This window comes from Vulpes lagopus, chromosome 8 (genome assembly GCF_018345385.1).
Source record: "Vulpes lagopus strain Blue_001 chromosome 8, ASM1834538v1, whole genome shotgun sequence".
Taxonomy (NCBI): Eukaryota; Metazoa; Chordata; class Mammalia; order Carnivora; family Canidae; genus Vulpes; species Vulpes lagopus.
Genome location: NC_054831.1, coordinates 68,562,188 through 68,586,128, shown reverse-complemented (window position 1 = coordinate 68,586,128; position 23,941 = coordinate 68,562,188). Strand labels below are relative to the sequence as shown.

Below are 23,941 nucleotides of genomic sequence, written 5' to 3'. Positions count from 1 at the left end.
CCGAACTCACGGCTTTTTAACTTAAATACCCCCCCGCCCCCGCGAAGGCGTGTCCATCCTCCCTCCCTGGGGACCATGAAACGCTCCCAGCCCACGGCGTGCGGGGCGAGCACGGGGTCTCGCTCAACGCTCACGCGACCCTCTTTCTTTCTCAGCCTCTGATTCACTCCCGGGCTCGGGGGGGCGGCCCCGGCGCGCCTGAAGGACCCCGTCCTCCGGAGACTCCCGGCCGCAGCGAAGGCAGAAGACGCAGGCGTCGCTCCCACTCTCCGGGACGACCGATCGCAAGGGGAGTCAGGCAGACGGGGGCGCGTTGGCGGGGCCGGCTTCGGCGGGGCCGGTTCCGGGCAGCTTCTGAGCAGGCAGCGCCGAGGTCGCCCCGGTTCCCGACAGGCTCCGCGCGCGGGAGGGGCTTGTCTGCGCCTCCGCTGTTGCCGCCGCCGCCGCCGCCGCCGCCGCCGCGGTTGCTGGGGTCTGTGAGAGGTGGGGCTGTCGCCACCCCTGTGGAGTCCGTCCGTGTTGCCGTGTTTGCCCGAGGAAGTCTTCCCGCGCGCGTCGCCCCCGGACTCCCGTGGTGTCGAGGGGGAGTCCCCGCGGACACCCGGGCACGCAGCGGAGATGCCTCTCTTTGCCACCAACCCCTTCGATCAGGATGTTGGTAAGTGCCCCTGCCGCTCCCTGGCCACCCCGCGCGGGAGCGCCAGCCCGCCCTGCCCGCCCTGCCCGCCCTGGGCGCGCGTGCCCGACCCCCCGGCCGCGGCCCGCTGCTTCGCCTTCCCCGAGGCTCCGTCCTGAAGACTCTGGAGGAGGCTGGGGGCTTGGCTCGCCCTTTATGGGAAGAAATGGGACTCGGAGAGCCTGCCAAGTGGGCCTCAGACTAGGGCTGTGGGCTTCGGGAGCCCCGCTGTGGAGAGGGCTGGTGTGGGGGGCCTCGGAGGAGCAGCTGGGGTGGCATCTGGGGCTGGGACGGCGCCTCTGCAGGACGGGAGTGGAGAGCTGAGCTGCAGTAGGTCGCGCAGGGGAGGACGATAAGCCGTCCGATAAAGTGTTTCCCTGGACAAATGTCAAACGTTTGGGACTAGGGGGATGTTTTAGGTTAGCTTCCGTAGGGGGTTTTAAGATTTATTTATTTATTTATTTATTTATTTATTTATTTATTTATTTATTTATTTTATTTTATTTTTTTATTTTTATTTTTTGCAATTGTAACGGGTGGAGAGAGCTGCTGGCCAAGGGTAGAATCACAAAAATGTCGGGAGAGGTGAACATGGAATAGTTGGCAACAACTGAAACCGAACCGGGGACCTGAGCCACACTGTGCTGCCTTCTTTAGGCAATGTCTCAGCATTTCACGAAGTGTGCAAGAGGACCTTAAATCTGGAAGTGCTGCCTTGTTTCAATTTTTCAAATGTCCCTTCTGTTTTGTTTTTCTCTTTTCTGAATCACTGGTTTGGGGTCCTGACCATACCAATTCAACAGGTTAGGGATCCCCCACCTCCCCACTCTCCTGGGTTTGAGGGTGATAATTACAGACTTTTGAGTTTCCTGGAGTAGAATTTTGGGGTGATTTGGATGCACTTAGGAACTACTGTGGCACACAAGTATGGAATGAAAGCAAGCCGGATACCGTGACTAATTACTATAGTAAAGAAATGTAAGGACACCCTTAAGGAGTTGCTTTTTTTTTTTTTTTTTTTAAGATTTTATTTATTTATTTATTCATGAGACCTATACAGAGAGAGAGGCAGAGATACCGGCAGAGGGAGAAGCAGGCTCCCATTAGGGAGCCAGATGTGGGACTGGATTCCGGGATCCCAGGACCACGCCCTGAGCGAAAGGTAGACACTCAACCACTGAGCCATCCAGGCGTTCTGGAGTTGCTTTTTATTATTTTGTTTAATTACAAATGGTAGGTGTTGATTTTTGCTTTTTAACTCTTCCTTAGAACATGTCACTGAGGCTTGGAGGTTTGGGTTAAGACTAGAAAATGGGTTCAGTCCCATCTTGGCCACTGCCTAGCTCATGGTGAGATCATGGGCAAATCCCTGAAGCTCTTTGAGTCCCAGAGTGCTTCTCATCTTTAAAACGTGGGAAAAAACACATTGTGTTTGTGATTCCGTGAAATGATACATGTCGAGGGCTCAGTGAGGTAACGTGTATAGTGCCTTTGTAGAGTAGTCATCTAAATTATAGCTGTTTTTGGTGGCAGTTTAAATGCATGGCCTGAATCAGCAGTGGATGGAACTTTAGAGATAGCCAATAGTACTTAATAAATAATTGGAAAATTACATTTAATTCAGTAAGCACTTAGCACACAGTACAGATGGTCTCCGACTCACAATAGTTCAACTTAACGATTTTTTGACTTTAGTATGGTGTGAAAGGGATATGCATTCAGTAGAAAGTGTACTTTGCATTTTGAATTTGGATCTTTTCCCAGGAAAGCCATATGCAGTCAGTATGATCCTCTCTCATGATGCTAGGCAGTAGCACCCACCTGCAGTTCCCAGTCACCCATGCAACCACAAGGGTAAACTACCAGTATACTTGGGCCATTCTGCATTAATACAGGCATTCTGGGGGATCCCTGGGTGGCGCAGCGGTTTGGCGCCTGCCTTTGGCCCAGGGCGCGATCCTGGAGACCCGGGATCGAATCCCACGTCGGGCTCCCGGTGCATGGAGCCTGCTTCTCCCTCTGCCTGTGTCTCTGCCTCTCTCTCTCTGTGTGACTATCATAAATAAATAAAAAAAATTAAAAAAAAAAATACAGGCATTCTGTTTTTTCCCCATTTTCAGTACACTATGCAATACATTATATGAGATATGCAACATTTTTTCAAATAAAATAGGCTTTATGTTAGATTTTGCCCAAACAGGCTAAAGTAAGTTTTCTGAGCACACTCTTAAGTAGCCTTAGTAGGTTAGCCTAAGCTGTAATGTAGGTTAGGTGAATTTACTGCAATTTTGATGTAGGATATTTTCAACTTACTGTGGGTTTGAGACCTGACCCTATCATAAGTCTAGAAAGATCTGTATTTACAGGAAATTGTCTTAGTGACGTCACAGGTAAGACATGGTTGCTGCTCTCAAGCAATTTTATCACATTACAGTAATTTCTAGGGCAAATGCTTAAAATAAAACAATTTCTTAATACCTCTGTTTTCAGAACTTTTATTTATCTATTTTTCATAGCCGCATATAATCTAGTTTCTAACTACATTCACTTTTATAGTCTATTGTTTTTTTTTTTTTTTTAAAGATTTTATTTGAGAGATACAGAGATAGGGACAGAGATAGCAAGAGAGAGCACTAGCGGGGAGGAGAGCAGGCTCCCTGCTCCTAGCCGGATGCGGGACGCCGGGCTCAGGGTAAAGGGTTGGATCCCGGGACCCTAGGATCAGACGCTTAACCGAGTCACCCAGGTGCACTTATCCTACTGACTTTTAAGCACACATTTAAATCAATTTCTTAATGACAAACTTAATTTCTCAAGTACCTACACCAGGGTTTGGTTAGTTAATGTCTTACGTGTCAGTTCATTCTAATTTATTTTTTCTACATTTTTACCTGTGCTCATGATTAAAGGACAACTCAGAATCCAACTCATTATTGAATCATTTCCTGATTACTCTAGCCTAGGATTTCTCAGTAGTAATCGTATTGACAGTTTAGATGAGATAATTACCTTTGTTGTGGAGGTCTATCTTGTGCAATGTAGGGGGTTTAGCAGCAGGTCTGACCTCTACCCAGTAGATACTAGTGCCAACCCCCCCCACCCCCCAAGATTTTTAAAGTTTTCAGACATTACTAAATATCCCTTGGGGTCATAAAATAGCTTTCAGCTGAGAACCACTCTTTTTTTTCCCACCCCCCCCACCACTCTTCTCACTCACTGTGATCTTCTCCCTTTTCCAAACTCCTGCAACGCTTTCTGTCTTTACCAAATTATTTAGTATTACAGATAGTTATATTCTGTATTATGCTCCGTAATTATTTTATTAGTTGCTACATAGTAGTTGCCTAATAAATGTTTGAGACTGTCTCAACTGAGGCTGTTAAACAGTAAGCTTCTTGAATGTAAGGACATTATTTTGCTCCAGGAAAGCTTATCTTTTAAAGTTAGTCAGGTTCTGGTATTTGGATCCATTTGCTCTTCATGAAAATATGAGAGGTTACCCTAAGGAGACCTGTCAGAGACTCCCAGTAAATAATCCTTGGAAAGAGTCCAATGGACTCCCATGTTAATTTTTTTTACTAATATATAGAATATGGTATGTAGAATAAATTTAACAACATTCCTTCTTAGTCTATTAATGAGTATGTGACATTAAAGTAGTTATACTAAGTCACTTGATTTAATTATCACTTAACAGAATATACATTTGTACTTCTTCAGAATTAACTGCCTTTAGTTTTATTCATAAACTGAGATGGTGAATCAGAAATGCACTGATTTATAGAATGTAACATTTTATACAGAGACAGAATACTGGTTATAGCTTTTTCCCTGTGAGAAATGCTGAGATGTGTTAGAATGTGAGCTCCATAAGGACAGGGATTGCTCTATACTATATCCTAAACATTCAGCAAACATTTATTGAATACATGAGTCTCTTTTTGGATGTTGTATGTTCAATTATTGAATTATAATAATAACTTATTCCATCAAATTTTTATTTCAAAGTCCCCTAGTGACTTCAATCTTGCCGAGTCTAACGGTTATTTCCTGGTCTATTTCTGTGTTGATCTTTTAGCTTTCCTCTTTGATATATTTTATTTACTTGGTTTCCAGGACATCAAACTTTTGCTCATTTTCTGCTTAGCTTCTGTTTAGTCTTCTTGGCTTCTTGTTTTTGTGACTTCCAAATTCAAACCAATCCTCAGGCTCAGTCCTAGAAATTCTTTGACATTTTTCCCCTTGCAGTATTACTAGGCAATTTAGCTTAGTGTTACAAATTCAGACTCTGGAGCTGTACTGCTTGAATTTATTCCCCAACTTTGCTGCTTATCAGTGACAGTGACACTGTGCCTCAATTTCCTTGTCTTTAATATGGGAGATAGTGATAAATGGTTCATAGTTCTCTTACCTGAACATTCTCATTTCTTCACCCTTGCCTATTTCATTTAGATGGCACCATTGCTATATCCTGTCACTCATCTCTGATGTCTTTGAGTCATCATTGTTTCTTCTTTTTTCATTTTCCACATCCATTTTATCAGTAAGATCTTTTGGCTTTACTTTAAAAATATATCCAGAATTTTGTCACTTCTCCTTACCTTACCGTTATTGTCTTATTCTAGTCATTGGTATCTCTTTCTTAGACTACAGCAAGAGGTTTATAGTTGCACTACATGCTTGCCCTCTATAGTCAGTTCTCCTCTACAAAGGTCATTGATCTTTTTTTTTTTTTAATATTTTTTTTAAAATTTATTTACGACAGTCATAGAGAGAGAGAGGCAGAGACATAGGCAGAGGGAGAAGCAGGCTCTATGCACCGGGAGCCCGACGTGGGATTCGATCCCAGGTCTCCAGGATCGTGCCCTGGGCCAAAGGCAGGCGCTAAACTGCTGCGCCACCCAGGGATCCCCTGATCTTTTAAAAATCTTAGATAATGTCACCTGCTCAGAACCCTCCAATAGCTTTCCATCCCCTTACAGGGAAATGCACATTCCTTATTGTGGCTTACAATTAGGCCCCTTCCTGTATGTCTGATATGATTTGATCTCCAAACTTTCTCATTCTAAGCTTTTTGTGTCTGAACACTCCAAGGTCATTCCTGCCTTTATATTGTGCTGTCTTCTTTGCTTGATTGTTTTTCCCCTTGGTATTTGAAGATCCAGATGTCCATTACATCATTCAAGACTGTTCAAATGAGTTTCTAAGAGAGTCTTTCCCTAATTACTTTCTGTAAAAAAAAAAAAAAAAAAAAAGAATAAAAATCCATTTTTACTCCCTCACTTTGTTTCCTTGTTCCATTTCATTTTTCTTTATGGTACTCAACTATCTGACGTTGATCGATTGATTGTCTCCTGTATGGAGTATAAACTCCACATAAGGAGACTTTCATTTTTATCTCTTAATACCTAGGGACAGTATCTGGTACATACTCAATAAATAATAAGTATTTATCAAATAATGAATTACTAATTTTTTTTTATCTCCAGTCTTGTATTTCTGTTTGGTGTTCTATTATTACCTAGACATCAATCAATCAGAAAACCAAACTTATTTTCCAGTCTGATTATACTTTATTCATGAGAGACACACAGAGAGAAAGAGAGGCAGAGACACAGGCAGAGGGAGAAGCAGGTTCCATGCAGGGAGCCCGATGCGGGACTCGATCCCAGGCCTCCAGTATCTAGTAATTTTACGGTGTTCTAGTTATCGTGATTTGAAACCCTAGAGACATCTTCGAATCATTACCCTGCCTCTGCCAGATCATCATATCTTTGTTTTTGTAATAGTACTCTTTTGTATTTCTAATCAAAGTACTTTGGACCAGTTCATATCCGTAGACTTGGCCATATTTTTAGTCTTATCTTTTAGTCCATTCAGTCATAAAACACAGCCATTTTAATTTTCATAAATTTTTTTTTTAAGGATTTTATTTACTTATTCATGAGAGACAGAGGCAGAGACACAAGCAGAGGGAGAAGCAGGCTCCATGCAGGGAGCCCGATGCGGGACTCGATCCTGAGTCTCCAGTATCACTCCTTGGGCTGAAGGTGGCGCTAAACCGCTGAGCCACCGGGGCTGCCCTAATTTTCATAAATGTTAATGCTACATTATTCTTCTGCAGTATGTATGGTGTGATGGAAGGACTTTGGGCTTTGGGTTTAAATTGCAGGTGCAGCATTTGCTGTTAGTAAATGGGCACAGTGTGGACAAGTACAGAAGCCCTGTAAGTTCAGTTTCCACCTTTGTAAATATGGATAAAAAATACCCCAAGGAGTTGCAATGAGAAAAAGTTATAGAAACACATGACATTCTAATTCTTTTCTGGAGATAATATGTTTCAAATCCAGTATGCTCAAAATCATATCCAGACTTCTCAAATACGCTTTTCCTCTGTTCTGACTTCAGTTTAGTCACACATGTCAAGAATCTTGACTTCTGTAGTTGTAATTTTCTACATTCCAGACAACAAGCACATACTGTCTACTATGTGCCAGGCACATGGAACATGCCCTCAAGGATTTGGTATTGCTATAGTCTGTATGCTTTATCTTCTATATAAAGCTCTTGAATCCACACTTATTTTCCCTCCATTCATGCCTCCCATCCTTTCCTCTGCTAGGGTAGGCTTAGATCCCTCAATTCTTAGATTAGTACAGTAGACTGTTATCCCTGCCTGCAGTCTGTTGCCATTTTCTGGATGGCTGATAATATTTCTAAAATGTAATATAATCATATATCTCCTCTGATTGAAGCATTTCAGTGAATCTACACCTTTCACAGGAATTTGAACTTCTAAGCATAGAATGTAAGACCTTTTAGCATTTAGCTTCCTTTTTATCTCTTCATTCTTGCTTTCCACTGCATTTCTCAAGGCATGTTCCTTGTTGCTTTTATACTGCTACTTTTTCAGATATGAACCTCTGGCCTGGCATAGCCTTCTCTTCATTAGTCTTCATTTAAGGATGTGATGCATGGTAAAGCACTTAATACAGTACTTGCCATATAAGCAGCAGTGGATACATTTTATTTTCTCTTATAATATTATTAGTAGTAGTTGTGGAGCCTCGAGAGACTGCTCAGATTCTAAGGGGTGGAATCAGTTACTGTGAAAATATGTTCAGGGGAGAAATGTGAAAATTTAGAATATAGGTCCCTTCAAAGTCTGATAACCATTGGGTAAGAAATTGTACTCAGTGTTTCTTCTGTTTTGATTTTACTTCTCCTACTAGGTATATTCCTTGTATAGCTTTTCAGGTTTGCATTTCTATTTTGCACTTTTCTCTTAGATGCTTCCGTGCTGTTCCTTTGACGCCTACTTCTTTTCTGGTTAGTAGAGCTTCAGATTGCTTTTCTTTGTAAACACAGTTTCTGGCGGTCAGGGGGCATAGGAACTTTAGATGAAACATTTTGGAAAAATTGATAACCATCATCTCCAAAAGACAATAATTTCTTAAAGACTTGCTTTCTTAGCCATTTTTGATGAACTGTTACATCTCTAAGCTGATTGATTCCCCCCCCCCCCCATAGCCAGAACATGATGGGCAATTGTCCTGTCAGCATTTCTCACCTCCCCAAATCTTTGATAGTCATAAATCCTGAGAAAATCAGAAATAGCTGCTTATCAGAAAAAGATCTCCAATGCATTGAGAAGACTGTTGAAATTCAAATGAGGCTCTGCATGTGTTTTTCTGGGTACCTAAGCAAATTTCTCAGTCTTCTCCTTTTGGGTGTAAGTATACCTGGGAGATCTTGCTGGTTCTGTTTCAGATTTCCATAGTAAAGCAAATATTGCAATAAAGAGAATTAAATGAGTTTTGTTTCTCAGTGCATATAGGTTATATTTACATTATACCATAGTTTATTAAGTGCAATAGCGTCATGTCAAAAAATGTATATACCTCAATTTGAAAATACTTTATTGCTAAGCAAAAATGCTAACCATTATCTGAGTTTTCATTAAGTCATAATGTTTTTGCTGGTGGAGGGTCTTACCTTGGTGTTGATGGCTCCTGACTGATCAGGATGGTCGTTGCTGGAGACTGGGGTGGCAGTGGCAATTTCTTCAAACAACAGTGAAGTTTTCCACATCGATAGGCTCTTCCTTTCATTGAAATATTTATTTCTCTGTAGCATGCAATGCTGTTTGACACCATTTTACCCATAGTAGAACTTATTTCAAAATTGGAATCAGTCCTCTCAAACCCTGCTGCTGCTTTATCAACTAAGTTTATGTAATCGTTTAAATGCTGTCACATTTCAACAGTTTTCACAGCATTTTCTAGTAGATTCCATCTCAGGAAACCACTTTCTTTGCTTATCCATAAGAGGCAACTCCTCATCTGTTCAAATTTTATCATGAGATTACAATAATTCGGTCCCATCTTCAGGCTCCACTTCTAATTCTAGTTCTTTTGCTATTTCTGCCTCATCTGCAGTTACTTCTTCCACTGAAGTCTTGATCCCCTCAGAGTCATCCATGATGGCTGGAATCCGCTTCTTCCAAACTCCTGTTCGTGTTGATCTTTTGACAAACTTCCCATGAATTGTGAATGTTCTTACTGGCATCTAGAATGGTGATCCTTTCCAGGTTTTCAATTTTCTTTGCCCAGATCCATGAAAGGAATTTGTATCTATGGTAGCTGTAGCCTTAGGAAATAAATAAATAAATATTTTTAATGATTTTATTTGAGAGCTATCATGGAGAGGGAGGATGGCAGAGCAGAGGGAAGGGGACAAGGCAGACTCCCTGCTGAGCAACTCAGGACTCAGTCCCAGGACTCTTAGATCATGAGCTGAGTCAAAGTCAGATACTCAACTGACTGAGCCACCCAGGTGCCCCAGGAAATATATTTCTTAAGTAATAAGACTTGGAAGTCAAAATGACTTCCCTGATCCAAGTGCTGCAGAATGGATGTTGTATTAACAGACATGAAAACAACATTAATCTTGGTGTATATGTCCTTCAGAGCTTTTGGGTGGCCAGGTGCATTGTCAATGAGAGCTTGTATTTTGAAAGGAATTATCTTTTTTTTCTCTGAGCAGATCTCAACAGTGGACTAAACTTTTACTGAACCAGGTTGTAAACAGATGTGCCATCTTCCAGGCATTATTCCATTCACAGAGCACAGGCAGCATAGATTTAGCATAATTCCTAAAAGGCGCTAGGATTTTCAGAATGGTAAATGAGAATTGGCTTCAACTTAAAGTCACCATCTGCACTAGCCTCTAACAAGAGAGTCATTCCTGTCTTTCAAAGCTTTGAATTTAAGTATTGACTTTTCCCTAGCTATGGAGGTCCTAGTCAGCATCTTTTGCCTCTATAAGGCTGTTTTGTCTATGGTGAAAATCTGTTTAGTGTAGCCACCTCATTAATGATCTTAGCTGGATCTTCTGGATAACTTGCAGCTTCTACCTCAGCGCTTGCTGCTTCACCTTGCTCTTTTATCTTAGGGAGATGGCTTCTTAAGCCTCATGAATCAACCTCTGCTAGCTTCAGACTTCTCTTTTGTAGCTTCCTTTCATTTTTCAGTCTTCATAGAATTGACCTTGCTCTGGTGGGGCTTTGGTATAAGGGAATTTTATGCCTCATTTGATCTTCTCTCCAAACTACTCAAACTTTTCTCCGTATTGACAATAAAGCTGCCTCACTTTCTTATCATTTGTGTGTTCACTGGAGTATTTTCATTTCCTTCAAGAACTTTTCCTTTGTTAAACTTTTCCAAGTTTAACCAGTTAACTTGGTTAACTGTTTGGTTCAACAGACTTAGCTTTTGGCCTATCTCAGCTTTTCGACAGGTCTTCCTCACTAAGTTTAATCATTTCTAGCTTCATTTATTTATTTATTTATTTATTTTTTCATTTCTAGCTTTAAAGACACATGTGACTCTTTCACTTGAACACTTAGAGGCCATCATGAGTTACTAATTGGCCTAATTTCGATATTGTTGTATCCCAGGGAATATAGGGAGGCCCAAAGAGGAGGAGAGAAATGGGGGAATGGCCAGTGGACAGTTAATATACACACTTTATTAAGTTCATCATCTTAATATGGATGCAATTTGTGATGCTTCAAAACAGTTAAGAGTTGCAGCATTAAAGATTACTGGTCTTTGGGCAGCCCTGGTGGTTCAGCAGTTTAGAGCTGCCTTCGGCCTGGGGTGTGATCCTGGAGACCTGGAATTGAGTCCTGTGTCGGGCTCCCTGTATGGAGCCTGCTTCTCCCTCTGCCTGTGTCTCTGCCTCTCTCTCTCTGTCATGAATGAATAAATACAATCTTAAAAAAAAAGATTACTGGTCTTTGTATACAGGCATACCTTGAAGGTATTGTGGGCTGGGTTACAGAACACTATAATAAAGTGAACATCTCAATAAAGTGAGTCAGGTGAGTTTTGTTATTTCCTGTGTATATAAAAGTTACATTTGTACCATACTGTATTTTATTGAGTATGCAATAGCATCCTGTTTAACAATGCACACACCTTAATTAAAAAATACTTTATTGCTAAAAAATGCTCCCCATCATCCCAGTTTTAGCAAATCATAATCACTGATCACAGATCACTATACCAAATATAATAATGAAAAAGTTTGAAATATTGCAAAAATTATCAAAATGTGACACATGGAAAAATGGTGCCGAAGACTTGCGCAAAGCAAGGTTGCCACAAACCTTCAATTTGTAAAAAAAAACAAAAACAAAAACGCAGTATCTGCAAAGTGCAATAGAGTGAAGTGCAATAAAATGAACTTTGCATCAGAGTAAGGATAATCTGAGGATAAAATGAAATCATTAGGAAGCTTTCAATTCTTTAAGAAGCAAGTCCTTTTTTTTTTTTGCTTGGCACTTTTACCTTCCCTACAAACCCTCTTTCTGTCTTAGAAAATAGTTTTGACTTTGCTACTCACAAAACCATGTTGAATTGTTACTAATAGTTTTTATTCTTCCAATTTAAAATGTATTTGTTTTTTTGTAACTGAGAAGAACTGTGCTACTGCTACTGTTGATCTTGAGCCAGCATCAATAAATAATCTGAATAGTTTCAGAGTTTGGAAATGGGTTGCATTTCTGATTTATGTAACTTTGAGTCAGATTCTGATCTTGTTTATGTATCAGAGAACAAAGAAGGTAGTTCATGACTGTTCACCTTGTTCACCTGTTCAGTAGGTACACCTTAACTCAAGAACTGTGAGATCATATTTTGCTATGGTAATAAGCCATTTATATTTGATCAGACATAAGCATATCATTTCTGGTCAACAATTGACTTAGTAAGTTAAGACTTAAATAGCTTAGCTATTGTATTTTTAAATAAGGCGATAAGTTTTAAAATTTGTGTTTTCTTTTACAAAAATGCATTGTTTTTAAGAAGCCTGCTTGGCTACCAGTCAGTAAGGATGATGATTAATTATTTAAATACACTATCAGATCAAAGTTATGACTTACTTTCCTTTTCTAAGATGAAGTAAATGTTAGACCAGAGAATATTGATCAGGTGATTCACTCAATATTCTTTGGCTTCCTAAAGGTTGGGATCTATGAGGTTGGGACTCCCCAGAGCAGTTCCACTTGGATTGGTTTACATATTGAGTCTCTTTGAAGGTAAAATTTTCTTATAAAAGAGAGTAATGAATAATAAAGTGTGTCACTGGTTTTTGTCCCTGTTTCCTGAGAGGGACCCTCTAAATCTTTAGAATTTCTTGAGTGATGATAGGAGCATCCTATTCAGGAAGGGCTCCTAGGACAGTATTTTAGTTTATGCTAATGAGATGACTCAGCATGGAAGCTGGTCACTCCAGAAAGACTTAGCCTTGTGATTAGATGGTTGAGACTTTGAGTCATATGATATTAGCCAGACCTCCAGAGAAGGATAGGAGGCCTGGAGATTGAGTTCCAGGAGGTGGCTGATAATACTTCATGTACTGAAATGCCAATGAAAACTCTGGACACCAAAACTTGGTTGAGCCTTCTTGGTGATACACATTGGTGTGCCAGGAGGATCATGCATCCTGAGGGCATAGAAGCTTTGGCTTTGGGATTGTCCCAGGCCTTCGTCCCACACTTCATTGATTGGTTCAGATGTGTATCTTTTGTAATAAAACTGTAATCATAATGCTTTTCTGAGTATTGTGAGTTGTTACAGTGAATTAATGAAACTGAAAGGGATATTGGGAATCCCTGATTTTGTAGCCAGTTGGTCAGAAGTGCATATGACCTGGGAACTCCAGAGCTTGTTGCCTATGCCTGAAGTGGGGAAACTTGTGGAGTTCTCTGCCCTTAGCCAGTGCATAGTACCAGCTCCAGATAGGTAGCATCACAGTTGCATTATAGAGACTTGTGCACTGAAAAGTAAAGTTTGAAAATCATTGAAGTAGATACCATTAAAGGTATATGTGTTCCTGTGAGTTTTATGGGTTCATACTGTAATTACCTGAGTGGGTTTAATATTTATTGAGTTCTTAGGCTGAGAAGATGAATATTGAAAGAATTGCCGAAAGTTCAAATTGTTATTATTTTTAAGGGATTTAGTCTTTTATGGGAGCTTGAAAAGTGACAGGGAAGTTTGATTCAGTTATCCTTTTGGCATACACTACACCCTGAACAAAATCAACAGCATCTCAACATTTGCTTTATAAGTAACCTGTTTAGTTTCTAGAGTAGTGTTAGTTTCTCATTATGTTTGTTGCTTTTCCCTCATGCAAACTGTTTTCACATATGGGCAGTTGATTCTCCCCCCACCCCCCCGAAAGTCCAGTTCTGATCAGATAATTTCTTATTGGAAACTTGGCTGTTTCTTGAGCTAATACAAATACCTCATCTTATATTTTAGGTTTCTGAGTGGTTCCAACTTTTCACAAAGTAGTCTTTGTTGTAGCCAGCCTAGATTCTTTGTTATACTTCTCTTCTGTTTTCATAACTTTATTCTTTATTATACTATATATACTGTATATTTGTACTTAAGTAGAGACACAAGTGTATTATTAATCCTGTTCTCTTAGTTTTTAAGTATATCAAGAAGCCTTTCCTGAGTGTTCCTTTCTCTCCACCCAGGTCTTTACCTTTTTTTTTTTCCAGCTTACTTCAGGCTTTCCATTTTTTTCTGTGACACTTTTTCTGTTGTCTATTTAGATCTCTATCTGCTGGTTTCATTTCTTTATTTAAAGTCTAAGTACTTCAGATGGGGCCTGGCGTAGATTAGAAACTTATTCCATTTTGTTGAATATCCAGATTTTATTACTTTCTGCAAATAAGTCACCTTTCCAGGATCTCAGATGTCTTGGATATTTGTATTCTTATACAAGGAATTTGTGTAAATTACCTGCTTTTGTTAAAATCTCTATTGGAAGATGGTAGGATGACTAAGCACAGGTACCTACTACTCATTGGTTATCACCCACTACCACCTTATTAGATACTTAATCTAATTCCCTAGTGGCAGTGACTAACCAGTAGGTGTTTCTCTATCCCTTGGGGCTGTGCTATGGATCAGGAATTGTAAGCCTACAAAGAGGTTGGACAGAATTGGCTGCTTGCTATTTTGTGCTTTAAATCTCCAGCTCTCCGTAGTAGATTCTAGAATGGGGAAATGAGTATTATTGTCTATTGAACCAGGGAACAGGACTTTGAGGGAAAGTAAGGAGCAGGAATTTCAGTGTCCTCACCAAGACCAGCCCCTTACAGGTAGGAATATTGGTATAGATCAGGCCTCCTACTCCCAACCCATCTCAGGTTAAAAAAAAAAAAAAAGGAAAATGTTAGTGGGAATCACGGTGATGCTGTCTTTCAGCATATCTGTTCTTTGAGTCACGGTGTTCCAGTCAAGACAGGTTACCTTCTGCTTCTGTGTAGCTTTTGTTTCAGAAGATAATAACGATTTCTTTTGAAGTTTTTTTCCTCTCCGCATAGGCTCTTGTTTTTTCTAATTTACCTTATTCTGTTTTCTTTTTTGCCATATTTGCCTGTTTTGTTTTTTTCCTTTATCTTGCATATTAGAAGACTTTCTCAGCTGCTAATCCGTGGTTGTCTTCCCAAGCTTAATATTAGAGAAATAGAAAGCTCTTTGGAAGCTGTGATCATGTGGTTAGGCCTTACTGACTGAACTTCATTATAAGTGATATGGTATGCCATTTACTGTGGAATCTCTCTCTATCCCTCTGTGTCCCTATCTTGAGTATTTTTAGCTGTTTCCTCTTGGACTGACCTGGAATCCCCAGAGAAGAGTTTTGTAATTTCTCTGAGGGTATGGATGAATGTGAGGGGGTAGAACAGAATAATTTCTGAGAGGGCAGGTATTTGATGGGGGTGTAGGAGACCTCAAGACTACCCTCCTACCTTTCCAGTTCCAGGATTCACCAGGACTCACAATACTCAGCATATAGTTACAGTTACAGTTATGATTTATTATAGTGAAAGGATCCAAAGTGCCATCAGCAAAGTGAAGGGACACATGGTGAAGTCTGGAAGTACCATTCATTAGACTCAGTGCTTGGGGTTTTTATTCGAAGCTGATCTTGTAGGCATACTCTGCTTGGCATGTACCCAAACTCCAGACTCCCGGAAGGAAAGCGGATATTCAGAATAAACCATACTGTCTTACAGTCAGTTTAGACCTAGGGAGCCAGTCTTCTCGTTTCTGAGGATGGTGAGAGCTCTCCCTATATTCAAGTTCCTATACACCAGGAAATGCATAAACAGGCCTCTTAAAGTATAACAGGCCTCTATGTTAACTCTTCAGTGCAGCAGGTATGAGCATTCACGCAGTTGCTGCTTCCTTTATTAATTTTTAAATAATAGACTTTTAGAGTAGCTTTAGATTCACAGAAAAATTAAGCAGAAAATATAGAGATTTCCTATATCCCTCCTGCTCCCACATATGCTCAGCCTCCCCAAATATCAGCATCCTGTACTAGAGAGGTATGTTTGTTAAAATCTTATGAACCCACATATCCCCATTGTCATCATCACCCAAAGTCCATAGCTTACGTTAGCATCACTCTTGGTGTCTCATCGGAGTAGTTTCTCTGTGTGGCAAACCTCTGTGCTCCCTGTTCGTCTTGCCCTTGCTCCAGCCCCTGGCAACCACTGATTTTTTTTTTAACTGTCTATAATTTTCCCTTTTCTAGAATGATATATGGTTGGAAATATGTATTATCTACTTTTTCAGATTGGCTTCTTGCCCTTAGTAATATGCCTCTAAACTTTGTCCGTGTCTTTTCATGGCTTATTAGGGTTTTGTTAGCACTGAATAATATTTTGTTGTTTTGATGTACCTTAGTTTATCCTCACCTACTGAAGGACATCATGTTTGCTTCCAAGTTTTGGCAATTATGAAGAAAGCTGCTGTAGACATCCATGAACATGGAACATCTTTCCATTTATTTCTTTGATTTCTTTCATTGGAGTTTCATAGTTTTCCTCATATGGATCTTGTATGTATTTTGTAGATTTATGCTTAAGTATTTTGAGTGCTAATATAAATGGTATTGTGTTTTTAATTTAAAATTACATCTGTTTGTTGCTTATATTAGGAAAGCCTCTGACTTTTGTATCCTACAATTTTGCCAAAATAATTTTTTTTAAAGATTTATTTATTTCAGAGAGGGGGCAAGGGGGAAGGAGCAGGAAGGGGGCAAGCAGACTCCCTGCCGAGCAGGGAGCCCAACAGCTTAGAGGGGAGGGGATGCTGATCTCCAGCCCCTGGGACTGTGGCCTGAGTCAAAAACAGGAATCGAAGGCTTAACCGATGGAGCCATCCGGGCGCCTCTCATTTTTTAGTTCCATTTGTGGATATTTTTGGATTTTCTACGTAGATGAACATGTCTGTAAGGAAAAATAAGTTTATTTCTTCCTTTCAAATCTGTATACCTTTTATATCTTTTTCTTGTCCTTTTGTATTAGCTAAGATTTCCAGTATGCTGACGAAAAGGTATGGTGAGAGAAGACATCCATGCCTTGTTTCTCATCTTAGGTAAAGCTTCTACTAGTTTCTCACCATTAAATATATTAGCTATAGCTATTTTGTAGATGTTCTTTATCAAATTGAGGTTCCCTGTTATCCCTGTTTTGCTGAGAATTTTTATCATGAGTCGTTGGACTTTGTCAGATGCTTTTATTGATGAGATCATGTGATTTTTCTTCTTTAGTGTTGATTAGCTGGATTAAATTTATTGACTTTTGAATACTGAGCCAGCATTGCATACCTGGGATAAATCCCATTTGGTTGTGATGTAGAATTCTCTTTACATATTGTTGAATTTGATTTACTAATACTTTCTTAAGGATTTTTGCATCTGTGTTCATGAGAGATAGTGGTCTGTAGTGTTCTTTCCTAATAATGTCTTTGTATGGTTTGGGTACTAGGGTAATATTGCTCTCATAGAATGAAGTATTTTCTGCTTTTGTCTTCTAGATGATATTGCAGATAATTGGTATAATTTCTTCCTTAAATGTTTGGTAGAAATTACTATTAACCTCTCTGTGCCTTATGCTGTCTGTTTTGGAAGGTTATTAATTATTGCTTCAATTTCTTTAATAGATACAGCCTTCTTCAGATTGTCTATTTTTGTGTGTGTATTTTGGCAGATGTGTCTTTCAAGGAATTGATCATTTTATCTAATAAAATTTGTGGGCATAGAGTTCATAATTCTTATGGGTGTTTTTCCAACACTACTGAGCAGTTCTCTAATTCTCAGAGGACATTGACCAGTGTCCCACAAATGTAACTCAGTTCTGACACTATCTACCTAGAAATAGTGTCAGAGCCCCCACAGGTTGAGGACTCAGTCCCACAAGACTGTCCTCACTCTTCACTTCAGATGCCAAAGTCCAGGATATGTCCTTGTGCTGCTTTTTTTTTTTTTTAAAGATTTTATTTTATTTATTCATGAGAGAGAGAGAGAGAGAGAGAGAGGCAGAGACAGGCAAAAGGAGATGCAGGCTCCCCACAAGAAGCCCCATACGGGACTTGATCTCAGGACCCCGGGATCACACCCTAAGGTGAAAGCAGACACTCAACCACTGAGCCACCCAGGCATTCCTGTCCTGTGCTTATTGATTGGCCATAATTTGGTGGTTCCCATGATCCCCCAACTTTATTGAGCCATAGTAATGTTCATATAATATCCTTTTAATATACATGAAATCTATAGTGACATCCTCTCTTTCAGATATTAGTAATTTATCTTTTTAAAAAAATATTTATTCATCAGTGACACAGAGAGAGGCAGAAACACAGGCAGAGGGAGAAGCAGGCTCCTCCAGGGGAGCCCGATGTGGGACTTGATCCTGGGACTCTGGGACCATGCCTTGAGCGATGTTCAACCACTCAACTAGGAGTCCCTCTTTTTTATTTTTCAACTGTCAATTTTATTGGTATTTTCAGAGAACCAACTTTTGATTGTATTGATTTTTCTTTATTTTCTTTTTTCAATTTCATTGATTTCTGCTGTAATTCTTTTCATCTGCTTACTTTGGATTTAATTTGTTCTTCTGGTTGTTTTTTTTTTTTTTTTTTGTTCTTCTGGTTTTCTAAAGCAGAAGTTTATGTTAGTGGCTTTAGATTTTCTTTTCTAATGTAGGCATTCAAAGCTATAAACTTCTCAAGCACTGATTTCAATTATATCCTACTTTCTTTTCTTTTCTTTTTTTTTAAGTAGGCCCAGTGTGGAGCCCAACATGGGGTTTAAACACATAACACATAGATTGAGATCTGTGCTGAGACAATTAGCCAAATGAACCACCCAGGGGTCCCTGTCCTACAAATTATTGTATGTTGTACTCTCATTTTTGTTTAGTTCAAAATACTTAAAAATTCTCTTGAGCTTCCTTCCTTGACTCATGTATTATTTAGAAGTATGTTACTTAATCACCACGTTTTGTGATTTTTCCAGCTATTTTTTTGTTAATGATTTTTGTTTAATTCCATTGTGGTCTGTGAACAGATATTATAAGATTTCTAGTCTTCTGCATTTGTTATGGTGTGTTTTATGGCCATGCAACATATTTGGTATTTCATGTGAGCTTGAGAAGAATGTGTCTTCTGCATTTGTTGGATAAAGTAGTCTATAGATGCCAGTTATATATAGTTGATGGTGTGGAGTTCAACTATGTCCTTAATGATTTTCTGCCTTCTGCATCTGTCCGTTTCTGATAGAGGGATGTTGAACTCTCCAACTAGAATGGTGGCTTCATCTATCTTTATAGTTCTATTGGTTTTTGACACTGTTATTTTGACATTCTGTAGTTAGGCATTTACATTTTAAGGATTATTATGTCTTTTTGTAGAACTAATCCCTTTATTTTATGTAATGCTCTATCCCTGATAACTTGCTCCAAAATCTGCTCTGTCTGAAATTAATATAGCTACTCCCACTTTATTTTAATTGGTGTTGGCATGCTTTATCTTTCTCCATCTCTTTACTTTTAATGTGCATGTGTCTTTGTATTTAAAGTGGGCTTCTTAAAAAAAAAATAAAAAAAAAAATAAAGTGGGCTTCTTGTAGGCAATGTATAATTGGAGTTTGTTTGATCACTCTGATAATGTATTTAGACCATTAACATTTAAAGTGATTATTGATATTGTTAGATTAATACCTACCATATCTGTTACAGTTTTCTAGTTGTAGCCTGTGTTCTTTGTTCCTGTTTTTTCTTCCATTCTTTTTTTTTCAGCCTTTCATGATTTTAACGGAGCATTTCATATGATTTAGTTTTTTTCTTTTGTAGCACATCAATTATACTTACGTTTTTGTTATTTTCAGTGGTTGCCCTAGAGTTTATAGTGTACATTTAAAAGTAGTCCAAATCCACTTTGAAATAACATTATAGCACTTGACTGTGGTAGTGTGAAGTGCACTGTGTAGTGCAGGCAAGTGAAATAAATAACAAATATTGCCAGTTCCTCTCTCTTGTTCCTGATATCCTTGCTGTCATTTATTTTACATAAATGGAAACACATGTACATACCGTATATCTCGATTTTTTCCTCTATCTTCATAGATAGAGACTTTTTTAAAACTTTTTATTGCAAAGTCAATGGTTTTTTGTTTGAGAAAGTCTTTATTTCTCCTTTCCTTTTGAAAACTAATTTCACAGGATATATAATAGGTTGATGGTTATTTTTTCTCAACACTATTTCACTCCATTTCCTCCTTGATTGCATGGTTTCTGAGATGTCAGATGTAATTATTTTTTTTAAAATAAAAGATATTTATTTATTTATTTATTTATTTATTTATTTGCCGACATATAGCATAACATCCAGTGCTCATCCCGTCAAGTCCCTCCCACTCCCAGTGCCCGTCACCCAGTCACCCCAACCCCCTGCCCACTTCCTCTTCCACCACCCCTTGTTCATTTCCCAGAGTTAAGAGTCTCTCATGTTCTGTCTCTCTCTCTCTGATATTTCCCACCCATTTTTTCTCCTTTCCCCTTTATTCCCTTTCACTATTTTTTATATTCCCCGTATGAATGAAACCGTATAATGTTTGTCCTTCTCCGATTGACTTACTTCACTCAGCATAATACCCTCCAGTTCCATCCACCTTGAAGCAAATGGTATTTGTTGTTTCTAATGGCTGAGTAATATTCCATTGTCTACATATACCACATCTTCTTTATCCATTCAGTCAGATGTAATTCTTACGTTTATTCCTATATAAGTAAGGTTTTTTTTTTTTTCTGCTGACTTCTTTTTCCATTTTTTTCTTCCATCATTCATTTTCTTGCAATTTAAAAATGATTTACCTAGGTGTAGCTTTTTTGATAATTGTTATGCTTGGTGTTTCCTGGACCTGTAGTTTGATGTCTTACATCAGTTTGGGGAAATGTTGAGTTGTTTTTGCTTCAAGTATTCTGTTTCTCCTGTGCTTTTTCAATTATGCTTGTTTTACTTTTTATGGTTTCCCACAGTTCTTGGATAATCTATTTTAGTTTTTTTTTTCTTCTAGTCATTTTTTTCCCCTTTGCTCTTCAGTTTTGGAAGTTACGATTGACATATGCTCAAGTCCAGAGATTCTTTAGCTGTGTTCCATCTGCTGATGAGTCCATCACAGGCATTCATTTTTGTTATACCAGTTTTGATCTCTAGTATTTTTTATTCTTTTTTAGAATTTCCATTTTTGGGCTTACATTCTTTATCTGTTCTTGTATGTTGACTCTTTTTTCCATTAGAGCTTTAGCATATTAATCATAGCTTTAAAAATTCCTGGTCTGATAACTCCATTCCTGTCATGTGTGAATCTGGTTCTGATACTTACTCTTCAGACTGTGTTTTTTGCCTTATAGTGTGGTTTGCTGAAAGCTAGACATGATGTCCTAGATAAAGGAAACAACATACCCCCAATCTCCCAAAAAAGAAAGAACACCATCCTTTAATAGCGTAATAGTAAGGAATTAGGTAAGATATGTTCTGTAGTCTCGTGATTAGGTCTCAGTCTTTTAAAGTGACCTTCTGCCCCTGGGATGTGAATTTCTCCCTGCTTCTCAGTTTATTCCTCTTTTGGGTGAGGAAGGATGGCTAGATGTGCTGAAGTTGGATATTCCCTTTCTTCCACGTGGGAGGCTGGTGTTGGGACTTTTCCCTAACTGTAGGTGGGTTAATCTCTGGTTAAAACCCTGGTTGGTTAGGTACTGGTTAAAATAATTAACAAGTAGTCCTTGTTCAGGAAAGAAGGCTCTGGTGTATCTCACAATGGTTATTGTCCCCCTCATCCTGCTAAAAAATGGAAAATTTTCTCTGATATTTATCTTGAGATCCTGGGAGAGCTCCTGAGAATAAAATTTATAAAAATGTGGGAAATCCTCTGTGTCTGTACCCTTTTGGATTTTAGCCTTCAGAATTGTGCACACTTAGCCTCCAGGAAATTTGTCTGTTACAGCTTAGATCTGTGATACTGGTTCCTGGTGATATTTCTGCTTCTGGGTTTCTGCTCTATTAAATTGTTATTCTGTGTATCCATCTGTCTGTGTCTCTGATTTTGGGGACAGCATTTGGCCTGTGACTTCACTTCTGAGGGATCTCAGAAGAGTTTATTTTTCAGCTCTTTACTTGGTTGGATAGAGTGGTCATTTCCAAGTTCCTTAAATGCTGTATTGGAAACTGGAAATAATTACTTATTTTTGGTACTTATGTCTCAGCTATGCTTTATCTCCAGAAAGCAAATCTTCACTCATTTGCTCAGGAGGTTGGGGAGAGGTGGTTACCAGAGCTCTTGATTAAGGAAGGCAAAATAGATACCTACCTACACTTTGTAGCATTATTCCATTCTAAATCCTCTTTCTTCTCCACTGTCAACTGCAGGCATTTCCTTCTGCTACCAGTACTTGACTTTTCTGAGAATTTAGTGGTATAAAACAAGCTGGTTCTTAAGCTTTTTTTGTTATTGCTGGTTGGTATATGATGCATGTTTTTTAGGTCTTTTGAGTAGGTAACCATTATCTATATTGTTACATAGTTTTTGAGATACTGTTGCTGTTATTGCTTCTAATGTTGTCCTTGTGTGTTTGCCTTAAAAACATTTTTTTTAAAAATATTTATTTATGATAGACATACAGAGAGAGAGAGAGGCAGAGACACAGGCAGAGGGAGAAGCAGGCTCCATGCTGGGAGCTCGACGTGGGACTCGATCCTGGAACTCCAGGATCGTGCCCTGGGCCAAAGGCAGGCATCAAACTGCTGAGCTACCCAAGGATCCCCCAGAACTTTTTACTTTAATTAAGAGAGGGAGCCTAATGAGATGATTGAGCTCAATCTGTGATATCTCTAAATTTGTCATTTTCATTTAATGGGAAATCCTCAGTTAAAGCTTGGTTTCTTTTGTTCATTTTCTTCCTTCCCCATGTCAGATACAAAAATCGACAAAATTACATAATTCATTTAATTACCTGAAACTTTTTGCTAAAGATTTGTACTTAGTTTCTTCACTGGCAAGTAAAGGTAAGAAGTTTTTGATGATGAAACTATTTCTTATTTTAGTCTTTCTTCATGGGGAAAGGGATAGATCTGTATGTAGTTTTTTTGTTGTTTTATAAATAAGTATCAATGGTCTATTTGTTTTTCTTTTTTACGATTTTATTTATGTATTTGTGAGAGAGAGAGAGAGAGAGAGAGAGAACGTGCGAGCAGAGCCCAGGGGGACAGGGGAGAAACGGAGAGAGACAGGTAGATTCCATACTGAGCGTGGAGTCAGATGTGGGGCTCAGTCTTAGACCCTGAGATCAACACCTGAGCTGAAATCAAGAGCCAGGTGCTTAACCAACTGAGCCACCCAGCTCTCCCATCAATGGCCTGTTTCTTCTCTTTTTAAAGATCTTTTTACTTTTTCAAATTTTAATTAAAATCAATTTATTTAACATAGTGTATTATTAATTTCAGGGGTAAAATTTAGTGATTCATCGGTTTCATATAACACCCAGTGCTCATTAACATCAAATGCCCTCCTGAATGCCCCTCACTACCATCTTCTCCACCAGCAACCTTTAGTTTCTTTCCTATAGTTAAGTCTCTTACAGTTTTTTTCTCTTTATTTTCATCTTTTTTAACTTTTCCTTCCCTTCCCCTGTGTTCATTTGTTTTGTTTCTTAAATTCCTGGCCTATTTCTTATATTAAATAACAAGCAACTGAAGTGTGAATGGGGAATATTATTGTAATAGAGAGTAAATGTGACCCTACCCTCTTTTGAGAATGTACTTGACCATCTCATTAAACAGACTGCTGGCAGCTGTTCTGATTTCTAGTTGATACTTGATGATATCACAATTTGGTCATTTGAATGTGGTCATTTACCTCTTAAAGATTTTTAAAAATAATGTTCCTGCAATTTCTTTTCATAAACACAGAGAAAGCAACCAGTGAGATGAATACTGCTGAGGATTGGGGCCTCATTTTGGATATTTGTGATAAAGTCGGTCAATCTCGCACTGGGTAAGTGTTGCAAAGTTTCAGAAATATATATTCTCTTTATTAACGGGAATAAAATGAGAATTAGAAGGCAAAGCATATTACAATTATAGTTTAATTTAAGAAGGCAATGTTTTTGCTAGCAAGATTTGAGGAATTACCCATTTAAGTTATCCTTTACAACCAATTAGGGTAACATGACTGGTAACAATGTTGATATTTTAATTAAACATAGTTGCTTCTTGAAGCCTAGCTTTTTTCGCTTTTAAAATAATAGTGTTTTTTCAGGTAAGTGATTTCTTAAGTTTCGCAGTTATTTTTCAGTTCTTTTCTTCACTGTCATATCTGGAATATCCCACCTACCTA

General features: G+C 38.8%; 1 protein-coding gene across 3 annotated transcripts in view; it reads left to right on the top strand.

Moving 5' to 3' along the window:
• Positions 1–432: 432 nt before the first annotated feature.
• STAM (signal transducing adaptor molecule) overlaps positions 433–23,941 on the top strand; it is a 79,550-nt gene continuing 56,041 nt past the window's right edge. The window contains exons 1-2 of one of the 3 annotated variants that reach the window (XM_041767081.1): positions 434–658; positions 23,515–23,599. In XM_041767081.1, coding sequence (XP_041623015.1) covers positions 619–658; positions 23,515–23,599 — 125 coding nt within the window. In that variant the 5' untranslated portion in view covers positions 434–618. Of the gene's footprint in view, positions 659–23,514; positions 23,600–23,941 lie in introns of all 3 variants that reach the window. The other 2 variants (XM_041767082.1, XM_041767083.1) reach the window with 2 other exon arrangements.